The 14,357-nt window shown below is 35.2% G+C and overlaps 1 protein-coding gene across 1 annotated transcript in view; it reads right to left on the bottom strand.

Moving 5' to 3' along the window:
* GREB1L (GREB1 like retinoic acid receptor coactivator) overlaps nucleotides 1-14,357 on the bottom strand; it is a 70,502-nt gene that overhangs the window by 41,891 nt on the left and 14,254 nt on the right. The window contains exons 5-8 of the mRNA XM_015820543.1: nucleotides 12,861-13,037; nucleotides 11,124-11,246; nucleotides 1,976-2,110; nucleotides 499-618 (exon numbers count right to left, since the gene is read on the bottom strand). Of these exons, the coding sequence (XP_015676029.1) occupies nucleotides 499-618; nucleotides 1,976-2,110; nucleotides 11,124-11,246; nucleotides 12,861-13,037 (555 nt within the window). The remainder of the gene's footprint in view (nucleotides 1-498; nucleotides 619-1,975; nucleotides 2,111-11,123; nucleotides 11,247-12,860; nucleotides 13,038-14,357) is intronic.

Genomic DNA, 14,357 nt, shown 5'->3' with positions numbered 1-14,357 from the left:
CAGTGTGAAAAAGGCACGTGACTACCTATAGTACAGACAGCATTAAATAGCATTTTATCAGTTTAAATTATGACACAGAAGAATAAAGGTTTCTGTCATGATATACAGATCAATGTTGGAATGAAGTTAGTTTATCTCATTCAATATGCATGTATTGATAATCTACTGAGATAAAATGAAGTACAACTTGTACAGACATCAGTTGGGAGCCTTAGATTCGTATCCACCATTTGGTCATGAAAGACTCTGGTACAACCTAATTTGGAGATGGAAGTTCTTGCTCTCTACCCTGTGCTGCTGTGGGGAAGGCTAGTATATACATACACACACACACACACACACACACATACATATACACACATGCATACATACATATATATATATATATATATATACATACACATGTATTTCTAATATATTATTTAACAAGTAATTAATAAACCACCAATGAAGCACACCAGATCACTGGCTGAACACACACATATATTGGAATCTTGCCTGCTCTCGGAAGAGACCGGATGGCAGGAACAGGCACAATTACACCAGGAGGAGGGACTGGGGATCCAGGAGACCATCCTCGATGTCGTTTCTTGGGTGGGCCAGAACTTGTCAGAGTAGCTAAGTAGAATTAATACACACAAAGAAAATATAAATAACAAAAAGGATAAATATTTACCTTCTATATGCTTTAGTGTCCACCCCATGTAATAAAGCATTTTTATTGACAACTCTGATTTTCAGAAACTTTATAATTGCTGAAGTCATGATAGTAAAATAGGTAATAACAAGGTCAAGAAGTTATTTTTACTTTTTTCTGCAGCTACACTAGGGCCAGGAGACATTAAGTGATACACAGATCATGAAACTGTGGAGCTCATGACATTAGTCCTTCCTGCAATGTTGTTTCCACTGGTAACATCAGTGGCTTGGAGAGAAAGGAGAACTGAATGCAAAAAACACCACAAATACCTTTAGACAATTGTAAAACAAGCAATAGCACTGTGGACTAGAAGAACACTGTAAGAATATAACAAAGAAGGAGATTCAACAGGGTGGGTAAAAAAAACCACAATATGGTGGCACCCAACTTTTTTGGACTTTTCTACAATAAAGGTTTAACAACAACAACTTTAACTGCCAATTGGACTTCAAATATAGAAACCATGCATTTTACAGATGTAGTGTTTCAATCTTTTATTTTAGTGGGTCTATTATTTAATAAATAAGTGAATTAGTATAAAATATTAATCTGTTAAGGATAAAAGTAAAATGATGAGGCCAATGATTAAGTATTAAAAGTGGGAAGACTCAGGTTCTGCAGTGAAGGTCACATTTTGACTAGTTACAACCTCTTAACTTTACCAGCTTACCTTTAGAGCAAAGATAAAATAGGGAAGAAAAGGAAGAAGAGCAGAGGTAGCGAAAAATTTGTTTAAATCGGCTACATTGTTTAGGTGAAATGCAAATTATTCATGTACATAAACTTAGTAAAAAAAAAATTCCAATAGGACTGTGTATTGTTTGTAGCTACCAAATTTGAGCTACAAAAAACTGGCAATCACTAGATGGCAGCAAAGGAAATACAGAAAATTTTAATTCTTTGCTGTCATCTAATGGGTAACTAGATGGTTGCAACTTAAATCTGGTAATCCTAGTGTTAGTAATAAGTATCACAGAAACCTGATTTGACTACAACATATTTTTAAAGTTGTCTTCACTAATCTGAAGCCTTTTGAATATACTTTGTGCCATTATATTGATTGATTGATCTAGCTGTGAACGGCAAGAGTTAAACATTTTTGAAGGGTACCAACAGAAGGACATGTGAAGTATGAGGTATTTATCATCTGTTTGTTCCACAAAGACAATTCTATAGCAAATTATTTACATTTTGTGATAATTTACATATAACTTTTACATTTACTAGAGTCTAAGTAGTCGTAGATTGCAATGAGTTAGAGTGAAAATATATTACCTGTTGCAAATGTGTTTCCTACAAGTTGCCCAGGCAAAGCGAGTGGTCTTACTATGTTCTTATTCCGAGTCAAATCTTGAATTCCACTTAAATTAACAGCAGAGGAAGACTGTGCTTCACTGAATACTGAGGACTCTGTCAAAGAGATAATCGTAACTATTTTTTTTTAAAAAAATCTACAATAATTTTTGAAAATGTGTCTAAGATACGTATCATCACAAGAGTTTTTTTTCCAAAACTATTATGAATTTTGAACATTTATTAAATCATCATATTTATCATTTATAATGCACTTCTCCCATTCTGGGTGTCACCTTGTTGTTTGTATGTACACTGAGAGCTTATGCACCGGAGACAAATTCATTGTGTGTCCAATCACACTTGGCCAATAAAGAATTCTATTCTATTCTATTCTATTCTGTTCTGTTCTGTTCTGTTCTGTTCTATGTTAATATTAATCAAAAGAGTAGAGTGAATCTTTGAACAACTGACCTGTGACTATTACCATTATTTTTACGAGAGATGCCTGCATATTTTTTCACATAATTCCACATGTTAGGAGATAAATGGCTTAATCCTATATTGGTACACTAAAAAAATTAAGTCCTGTTTTTTTCGGTGAGACATACTACTCAATAACTGAATTCAGAACTGCAACCTGAACTGCTAGATCCAACCAGCAGATGCAATATCTATTAATACATATATAAAGAAGGAATAAATTGATATTCCCAAAAAATGCGGATTTGTTTTTATTCTTCACTATTGCATATTCCAATCATCTAACAGAAACAAATATGAGTATGTATTATATTGAAGTCAAATATTTTTTCACTCTACCAAACATGGTCACACTACACTATAAGGTTATACAATACACTTATCTTAACTCTCTTTTCTTTTGAACCATTCAGTTTATGAAGAATTTCCAAAGTCTGCTTAACTAGAGACAAAACACTAGGAGAGAAGGACAAATACAATGATTAGAGCTATCTCTGACTGTACTGTACAGCAGAGTGAATCTTAGCAAGTGAGAAAGAAAAATAATAGATAAAGAGAATTTGTATGAGAATGCACAGACTGAATTGGTGTTTACCAGGACTAGCAGCTTAGCTCAAGCCTTTATTTCACCAGTAAAACTATTGAGTCCCTAATGCCTCTAAAATAACAGGGCAGATTTCTTCCTGTTCCTTAATCCAAGAAAGAAAGATGTTCCGTATCTCTGTCTACCATAGTAATGACTGTGCCTGTAATGTATAATGAGTTAAGATAAGATAATCTTAAAATACTCAAGCTCGGGATCTCTGAACTGCACCTGTGAATTGGAGAATTCTACAGCTCTGCCTCCCATGGAAAATATGGCAAACTAGCCCTTCCTTCCAAAAGTTGAAACTGGAAGTAGGAAAATCATCATTAAAACTCTACAGAACTTTGGAAGCAATTGGGACACATTAGAAATACAGCACAGTTGTAGGCCTGTTCAGTGGTGCCTCTCTTATTTTTTTTTCTTACATTTCTAACCTACTTGCTCCCAGGGAAGCCAGCAAGAACGGCTTACAATGCATATCTAGACAATAATAATATTGGCCCTGAATAATAAAGAAGAGTGAGAAATTCCTATTTTGATTCTAGTACTTTGAACACTTTTGAAATACTGAATGTCTCTCTGCAGAATATCACCCTCATTCAAGAGACTGTCTCTGACTTCAAACAGACATGCAATAAAAAAAATCAAAGGTAAGTTTAATTGTTTACTGAGGCAAGACTAAATGGGTGGATCTCAAAATATTTTCAGACTACCCAAAGCCTGAGAATTGTCCCATTATATTTATTTATGCTCCATTATATTTATGGTACTCCTTTGTTCTTCCAGGTCTTTCCACTTTTTAGTATCTCTTTCTTCTATCTTTCCTGAAACAAGCATTTCTAAGTGATGGCATTACCAAATAATGCTTAATGAATAACTCTTAAAATTAAAGCACTGTAAATTCCCCCCTCATTATTCCAACCTAGAATTCTCTGTTACTTAAAGTATGATTAAACTAAAATATACTGTTCCCCAATCAGATGAACACAAAACGTTATGCTTAATTCCCAGCCAGCATGGCCTTGCTGGTTCATGATAATGAAAGCTATAGTTCCATATATCTTGATGGTACAAGATAGTCCCGACAAAAGCAGAATCAATTGCATGTGATAATTCAATCTATACATTATGCAAAGTGTGCAGATTCTTCTAAATTGCAGAATTCAGCTTTACATGGCACAGAATATTGCTAACTTTGATGTATAATTTTGGCATTTTTATGACAGATTAACCAACTTTATAAATAAGCAGCTCCAATATACTTGAACGGTAGTTCCTGCTCCAATATACTTGAACGGTAGTTCCTGCTCATACAAATGTATACAAATGACTTCTTTTATCCCCAAGTTACATTTTAACATGGTTTCAATCTTCTTCTCAACGCTATTGATATCCCCAACTTGTCTAAAATTATAGTGAACTCTTCCTTGGAAACAATGTAAACTGGTTTTCACCAGATAAACTAATCTGAGAAAAGCAAATAGGCTAGTCTGAAACTATACCAATCCCACTAAAAGTAGTCAAGGGGCAAAAAGCAGAAAGAAGATAGAAGGAACATTGCCTAAAAGTCCTGCCGAGATCACAGACCCTGGAAACAAAACACAGCTTTCAGGAATGAGGGCATGCCAAGAAAGGGAGAAAAGGGGACACTGGGCAATTAGAGAATGACATGAAAACTCTCACTTGTCAAAGGACCAACAGCTGTAGCATGGTTATGTTTTAGCAGTACATGGAAATATAACCAGGGAATCCAGAGAAGAATCTTCTCCCATCACTATTTTCCAAAATGATTTGCCTGGATGCCTGACATATTTTTCTCCTCAAATGTGAATGGAAAAGGAGAGGATCTATACTGCCATCCACCCTTATATTCCCTATGGATATGATTAAAATTAAATTGCTGAAATAGCTTGCCATTCAGCTTTTTAGCAGCATCTAATTAATCTTGAGCAGTCACAAATTTTTAATTATTGAATTGGAAGCTACTAGAAAAATCCTGGATTGAGAAATAAAAATCAAAATACTGAAATGAGGCAATAGGAGCTTGTTGTTGCTAAGAAAACTGCATGGATATTTTTACTAGGAATTGAGCTTGACTCAAAGAAAATTTTATTTTACCAGTAGTCAGTCTTTTCCAATTCTTTCCTCTTCTCAACAAACTCAGTTCTGAACTTCGTAATTATATTAAGCAAGTTGCATTTAAATAATTTAATGCATCTAAATAAGATATTTAATGGCTTATATTAAAAAATAATGTCCACATAAATGGATATCATTAGACAGGGATGCATGGGAATCAAATTAACTGTATTATTTATAGAATAAAGTGGAAGACTCAAATATAGAAGTAAAGATATTGCCAGGGGCTGTCTGTGGAACATGCACAAATTACAAGTTAAGCTAAAATGGAAGAATAAACCTACCAGTTTCTATATGATCTCAAACATATACCCACCATATTCAGGCAGAAATCTTTTGGAAGTCCTGAGCTTACTGAGAGGGAATCTCTGTAATTATGGAATGAAATTAAATAGATTTTAAGAAGAATGTGAATACTGAGAAAAACTAAGAAACAAAAGAAAGCAGACTGGATTCATTAGAGTATGTGGAAGTTACTAAGAGGAAAAGAGAGTCCAAAGCCAACAAGGAGAAAGGTCCCAAGGAGAAACTTAAGAATTTCAAAAAGCTGTTAGAAGAGATATTAAAATATCTGTATTTTAATTTGTAAGTAGGTTATCTATAGAGACATGGAAAAACAAGGACAGCTTTTCAAATGATCTTTAAACTCAAAAGTTTCCAGTCTCAAATTGGTATCTTAAAGCAGAGGTCCCCAACCTTTTGGGCACCAGGGACCGGTTCTGTGGAAAAAGATTTTTCCACAGACCGGAGAGTGTGTGGTTTTGTGTGCTGCCTGCATCCCACGGATGGGGCTTTGCTTGTTTGTGCGGGCTGGTTGTGGCATGCTGCTGCCCCGCACTGGTCCACAGACTGGGGGTTGGGGATCCCTGTCCTAAAGGAAGTCAATGGACAAATAATAACTGAGTCAAAGAAAAATGGAAAAGTTCATTAGAATGCTGCATTTCAGACATGTCAAACACAAGGTGTGCAGGCCACATCGACCCATGATGAGGTTAGATGTGCCCTGTGGTGCCACTCTGGAGACAGTGAGGAACTGGCCCTCACTGCCTTGGCCCAGGCCAGGCACTGATCTACAACTTTGTGGCGGCTATCTGGTCTCACCCCCCTTTTCCAGAGACCCCCAGATCCCTCCCACAACCCCACCTGTTCCTTCCCACAGGTGCTCCCCCCGATCTGAGCGATGTTGAGCTGGCCTGCCCACCTGGCCATGCCACCCAATCGGCTGTGCCCACCCAGCCACGCCCCACGCCCCCAAGGGTAACCGCAATGCTGATATGGCCCTCAATGAAATCGAGTTTGACATCCCTACTATATTGAACGAAGTTATCTAAGATAGCGAAGAGTTAGATCAGTACTCTAGTCATTGTCGAGTCAAACAGCTACACTGATGGAATCTCTACAGGGTTAGAGAGTTCTAACCAAACTACGCCAGCAAATTGGAATATGACCCAGTGGCCAAAAAATTAGAAGAGGTGAGTCTACATATCAATACCAAAGAAAAGAAGCTTAACAGACCATGCAAATTACCACATAATATATTAATTCCACACACTAGGAATATAATATTAGAATCATCCAGTGCAAATCAGAGCCCAACCTGAAATGGGATATACCAGATGTTCAAAGTGGCTTTAAAACAAGATACATTATTACTTATGCACAATGGGCAATTGAGAATGTCAAACAATACCAAGGTCAGTATATGCTTTCTTGATAGAAAGGTCTTTAAACTGTATCAACCTTGTCATGTTGTGGAATGTCCTAAGGAAAATGGGAATCCCAGAACACCTCATTGTTCTCATGTTATCTCTTCAAAGCAGGCCAGGTTAGGAAATAGATTTCACAAGTTTGACTGGAATTATGCTTTATTGATATAGGCTATAGTAAAAGAATCTTGAAAGCCATCCTATGTTTTCTTTCTGCAACATTGCTTCAAAGTCACCTCTATAGCTCTCTACACCTCATGCAAACATATACACAGAACAGAAAGTCATAGTCAAGAAATGAGATTACAGTTACATATAAAAAGACAAGCAGATGACAAAACCATTCTTAGAACTGACAATGAAGATTGATGAATAGTTTCTTTTTACAATTGACAATTAATCAGCAGTCAAGAAATACACCACACTTGGCAGGGTACCAAAGAAAACCTTGGAAAAAATATTCAGATATTGTGACACGTCTATACCTACAAAGATCAGAATGTTTTTTTCTGTAAAATCCATGGAAACAAAAGTTGGACTCTGAAGATGCAAAATAGAAACAGCTTTTGAATTTCAGTGTTGAAGACTCCTGTAAATATCACGGACAGCCAAGAAACAAATACGTGTATCATATAACAAATCAATCCGAAGCACTCACTTGAGGTACAAATAACCAAGCTCAAATTATCATACTTCGGATACATTATGCAAAGACTTAGCTCCCGTAAAAAGTCCATAATGCTAGAAAAGGTGGAAAGAAAGAGTAAACAGGAAAAATCAGCAGCAAGGTGGAAGATATGATTGCAGTGATGATGGGTGCACTGTTGAGTCCTAAAGGGCGAGGTTGGGAACAAATCATCTTGGGAAGGTCTGTCTACGTGGACACATTAATTTAATGCATGTAATCAAATCAATCAATAGTGAAATGATTCACTTGTCAGTGCAGGAAAACCTTGACAAAGGGGTCAGGTGCAATATGATTAATTTCATCTGCATGTCCACCTAAAAGGCAATCATGGGGGGGGGGGGGTGTCTTACCCTTGAGAGAAAATCAAGAAGAACAACAGCTAGCAGGATCTCATTAAAGAAGGACACACTATGGATTTTCCAGTTCTGACACACTACTGACCTTTTCTAATAGATTAAATCAATTCCTGGATGGGTTTTGTGCTGCAGAACTTTTCAGCAGAAACAGCATTGCCATGCTAAACAAACCTTTCCAGTTTCAACCCCAACCATACCCCTAACCATACCACTAGGAAGGAGTGGCATATCTTCCTGTCCTTCCACTCAGGATAAATACATTATTATTATTTTATCACCATCTTCATTACTGCTACTACAACATCATTCAGAAGATTAAGTGCATTATTACTCTGTAGTGATAATACAATATAAGTCTACTTCTAAAAGGGAAATTATCTCTGCTCATCCATGTTGCTTATTATGACTTTGAACTAGTCACTTTTTCTCAGCTCAACTCACTTTACATACTGCACAGATAAAATTAGGCACATCTGAGGTAAACTATGTGGTTCTCTTAGAGGAATTATTATTGATGTAGGAGCTTTATGAGTTTTATAGACACAAATCCAGAAAAATGCAAAGGCAGACTGCATTATTATTATTAAATCTGAAAGCAATTAGCAGAAATGGCCAATTCTGTTTATCTCTCCATTTTTCTACAATTATATAATAAAAGGACTCCTCCCCACCACCTACTCAAAATTATATTTGTGAAATAGAAAAGCTTGTGTGGGAGTAGATGGCTGGGAATGGATTTTGTGTATGGAAAGACAGCAGCTTATATTTGGTACTGGTATCCAAAATAAATTCCTTAAATCTAAATGCCATGTTATTTATGCCAAGTTCTAGTTGGTGAATCTCACTGCTCTGGTAAATAAAATCCAAAATATTTTGCACTGCTCTAATCCCTGGAAGATTATGCCATAATAAACCAATTCATTTAAAAATATAGTTGTGATGTTCAGTGAATTTGAGCAACCAGAGTTTGAGAAGGAGACTGCATTACCAGGCACTCTCTTTGTCAGCTAACCTTCTTTAACTTGTTGATTTTCTGATATATTTGGATGATATATCCCATCATCACCTTGGGAAAATATGGGTTATAGACTAACATACTTTTGAGCACCAAACTGAGGAAGGCTATTCCAAACACTGCTCTATTATTTATTTATGGTTCTTATAATGCTATTCAGAACCTTCAGTGCTATTTACTTACTTGTAGCTTCCTCACCGATTTGTGTCTGTGAGTATGTGGATCAATAATCCTTGACATATTTAAAAAAATCTCTGCCAAGTCACTCCCACAGCACTTTTTGAAACAAAAAGCTCCTCTTTTCACCCACACAACTTGCTGGGGAAAATGGATTGACATAGATAATTTTTTAGTGAAAGATTACACTCCTAGCAGGAGGTAAAAAGGATTTAGCAACTCTGCCCTGACCAATAAACAGAAATATAGAAGGTACCAGGTAAATAAAACCATGATCAGCTGATAAGGAAAAGGAAAGTATGGAGGATAGACTTACCAACTTGGCAGAAATAAGCAAACTACTTAGTTTACATATTATTACACATTATTCATTCCCATTATCTGAAAGTCAAAGTTTTCACAAAATAGCATTCTAAACATTCTCTATTTGTGCTGAAAAATTCTAAAGCTGGTTAAAAAGGTTCAGTATATATATTTCTATACTTTCAAAACACAATTAACATCAGATAACATAGTAGGCAGTGCTAAGCACTTGTGATATGGTATTTTCTATTTCTTAACATTACTAAACAATGGATAAAGTATTGGTAATTAATATTAATTTAGTTTAATAATGAAGATATATTTTTACTGCAAAAATCTGTCAATAGGTACGGATATTGCCACAGTGGTCTTAATGAACAAAAACTAAATATTCTATCTGGCCACTTTATATTGGTAGACAAGCATAGCAGTGTTAAAATGATAACTACTCAGAATTGGAAACATCTATTCACTCATACATGTTGTGTTTAAATATAATTATTTTATTAAATTTATAATTGTAATCCAGAGAAATCTATTTTTAATCCTTATTAACAATAATACCAACTAAACACTTAACCATCATTAAGATGGGTATAAATTATTTCTCCCTGGAGAAATGGAGAAGACAGAGAGAAATAGTATATATTGCATATATAATAGCATAGTCATCAGGTATTTTGAGATGGATAACTCATCAGTCCACCAATGAAAACAAATTGTGTAGTTGTTTTCCTCTCTGTGATAAGAAAATGATGAAAAAAATTGAGGAAATACACCAGAGATTTAAAAGAACCACTGAAAATTCTGTGAATAAGGCTGGAAGACAATACTTTAAAACCTTCCCTGGAAATATTTTCATTCTCTAAATCACAGTTAAAGATTAATTTAATTGGCTATAACATTCCTTTAAATTTTAATTCCAACTCAAATTAACATATACATTCATCAAGCAACAACAAATCACAGATTTGTGTATTCAGATTCTATTCTTGATTTTATGAAAATAGTGGAGCACTTAAACAGCAGAAAACAAAAAAGAAGAATTTTCCCAATGGTCTGGGGACAAATCACACTAAATACAAATTAATCCTCCATCTAAAGTTGCTGTTCTGCAGCTTTAGTACTTTTGAGGAATTCTACCCTTGCAAAATTTTACTTCAGTCCTACCATCCAACTGTAGGACAAAGGCCCAAAGTGAGACATCTGCTCTATATATTTAAAATCTCCACATAGGACTCCAAAATATGCAAGGAGCCTGTATTAATGAATCATGAACCTCCACTCAGAACTCCCATTAATCTATAAACAATAGGAAGAGATAACCTGCCATAAAATCCTGAGGGAAGAAAGTACTCGAAGAGTTTTTACTGTATTTCAGTAGGAACTCTTTGTAAGCCTTACTAAACCTAATATATAGAGTGAAGCTTCACCATACATAGTGTACCCTTTGATGGTTGGCAACTACTAAGTTCTTTCTCGACACAGACTCCAGAATAAGTTATAACTTAATTTTTTTTGTTATATAATAATTTCAGACAAAGCACTCTTACCTAACTGATTGCAACCTGAAATTTTATGATTTGGAGCTTTACAGCTACAAAGGAACTGTAATGGCATCATAATCACTACTTCACAAATGTCAATTCTAGGATGCAATGGATTCTCAGCTCCTACCTGTCTGGGTGAACCCTGGCTTGTATCCATTGGCTGTTCCACTCTCAGGGGTCACAGATGGAGATGCTGAAGAACTAGGTTTAGCAGAATGGCTAGCAACAGAAGAGTGCCTGCTTCTACATTCTGTAAGTAAAGCAGCTATACAGTAGTACATATTTAAGCAGCCAGGTTGACAGTGAGACAATGCAGCATGACAGATATTGTATGCAAAAACAAAACAAAATATAGTTATTGTGCAATCAAAAGTGTTAATTAAAAAGCAAATTTGTTGGAATTTGTTAAAAATTATTTTCAGTTTAGAAACATTTAGGAAATTCATGCAGCAGTTTTGACCCTAACTTTGTTATGGGGAATACAAGAATAATTTCAAAGAAAGCATACCTTCATACGAGAGATCTTAAAATCAAATATGTCTGATACTACTATTTTCCTTGTTTCTTGTGCATGGGAGAAAAGATAACATCAGAACAAAGGGCTCTTGTAGAACTGCAATATCAGTATATTCCTCATACTGTCTACAGAAACACTTCTAGGACATAGCACTAGAGAAGCCCATTGATATCGCTCCAATATATAAGGCCTTGCACAAGACATGGGGGAGGGGGGTACACCAAACACAACCACACCTACAGGAATATTGTATTAATTAGGCCATGACAATGAGCAGCTGCTGGAATAGAAAACATAGTCTAAACAGCCATAGGATTGGATTATAGGGTTATTTTCAGGAAGATGTCCTTTCTTGAGGAAAAATGTGTGACAAGACTATCATGTTAAACACAATTTCTTGGCAACTTCTGGAATAAATATCCACCTATGATTGTCGTCAATTGCTACATGGAATTCTTGGAATTCCATGTTTTACCCTATGCTGTCTCTGATGAACTTGATATTTTAATTAGCTTAGGCTAACTTCATTATCTCTACTACCTTCACACATCTCTTATGCTGTATTTTTATAGTCACCTATTTAGGAGGAAATTTCACCAAGGCAATTTATTTCCAAGTAAATATGCATATAGGTGTTATATTAGTGTTGATTTACCATGACCTGATCTGCTATAGACTGCACTAGACCAGAGGTAGGCAACCTGTTCTACAACATTTTTTATTGTGTAGAAGCTAACCTCCAAAATGCAGCTATATTTTGGGAGTTAGCCTCTACACAAAAAAATAGCTGAATTTTGGGGGGAAACGGGGGGGAACAATTATGCAATCTTATACTAATTATAAAAAAAAATCACACACTAGTATACATGATTTTCTTAGGCTTAGCACTCCAGAAGCATTCAAATATATTTTGTCTTTTCACTAATATAAGCATAACTTTTACCTTTCAACCTCATTACTTTATGGACTGCTTTGAGGCAAAAATTGTTCTGTGTTCCTTATTAGAAGGGTAAGATTAAGAAGAAATGAAGTAAACTACTCTGTAAGAAAAAATTAACGTACTTTAAAGATGAATTCTATGTCCTTTAAAGATAGTTGGATAACCTTGGATTGAAGAAGGCTGTCATTTTATGTGGAAAAAGGTCCTTCCGTGGCTGTTAAGAAACACTTAAAACTATATATAATGTCTTACAAACTAAAAAGCTAGGTTTACTATATCATATCATCTGAAATTCCCTCTTTTAAGAAAAAGCATACCAAAACAATGTACTATTTAGCCATGCTAGAATTCAATTCTCTTACTATTCCCCACAAACACTCAAGTACATCAAAGAAGATATTTTTTACCTTTCCAACATATAAGAGGTCCCTTTGAAAGCACACCTTGAGCATTTCTTATTAGGTAGTACTTTAAGTGCTTCTGCTTCTTTGGCTGAGTGGTGAGTTTCAAATTTATGTGGTTTGAAAATTCAGTGAAATATCGAAATCCTCTTTCTCCGCAGCCTATGCAATTTCCAGAAAAACCTGTAGGGTTGGAGAAAAGCATGCTAGTTTTACAGTTTTTCTTGGATATTTGATAATTTTGTTTCTATTCAAGTTCTCTTCTTGGAATCTACTTGGCTTATTAATGTATTTCCCCTGGTACACTGATAGTTTAAAGAACAAAGAAGAATAATGAAATCAACATTTTCCAAGTATCATCAAACTTCCCTGGTTTGTAGCCATATGCATCTGTTCTGCAAAATGTATAACATGCAATCATGACAGAAGACCCACTCTTTTGTACTTGTTACAACCTTGCATAATATTAATGGCAGAATTTAGTTTGTAGTGTTTTGTCACACATCACTCTCCCCATGTGGATGTCCTTGCTTGAATTTGTGGATTATATTCCAATTGTTAGATGTCTAAACGTTAGGCCTCAAACCTTTCCAAGGCCATCATCAATGGTTCCATTTAAACTTTAAAATCTTAAGTTATTCTAAATAGGAAAGAACATTCCCATGCTTGGAAGACTCCTTCCTTTACACATCTTTGAAAATTTATTCCACTGTACAAATTAAAAAGGGTTTTAAAAAGTCATCATTTTTACATTAATACTAGGAACAAAGAGACTGGAACACTGGATTACAAAGCAATTAAATGACAGTTGAACAGAATATTTCTCAAAAGTTGAAGTCCCACACAGTATAGAGATTCAGATATTCCAAGAAAGTATTTGTAAAACCTATGTTTTTTACAGGTCCTCAGATTGTCTGCTTATTCATGGCTGAACTGGGAATTAAAATAGCATTTATTTAGAACAGAGGACTGATTTAGAGGATTAGAAACTGATTGTTACAAATGAGAGGAATTCACTCTTCCCTGAATCATTAATTTCCATGTGAACGTGAGCAAACTTGAACACTATAATCCAGTTGGGCCTTGTCTCAGTTGAATTGTTTATGCCAATCTCCAAAGTCCTTGCTTTGTTCTGTTATCTGTCTTTGATCTTGGACTAACCTATATACTTGCATTCCTGCCACAAATAGGCTTTTACAAAGTAATATTTAAGCTACTGCTATAATTCTGATCTGATCCTGTAGAAATACCATCATTTCCAGGATACTGAAAAAGAATGTGATGAAAAAAGTTACAGCTATACCTCCTAATTCCTAAAGGTTTCCAAAACCAAATATTTTGCATTTTTTATTGGAGTTCCATCTCCCATAAACTCTAAATTACAGAATCTAATACATCTGGAGGCTTTAAAAAATTATCCAAGCTATACAAAATTTGTACAAGCTAATATACATCTCATATTACGACACTCTTATGTGGTTTAACAGAAAAAAGCCATAACAT

Source organism: Protobothrops mucrosquamatus, unplaced genomic scaffold (assembly GCF_001527695.2).
Source record: "Protobothrops mucrosquamatus isolate PMUCROS unplaced genomic scaffold, P.Mucros_1.0 scaffold_11, whole genome shotgun sequence".
Lineage (NCBI taxonomy): Eukaryota > Metazoa > Chordata > Lepidosauria > Squamata > Viperidae > Protobothrops > Protobothrops mucrosquamatus.
This window is presented reverse-complemented; position numbering and strand designations above follow the sequence as displayed.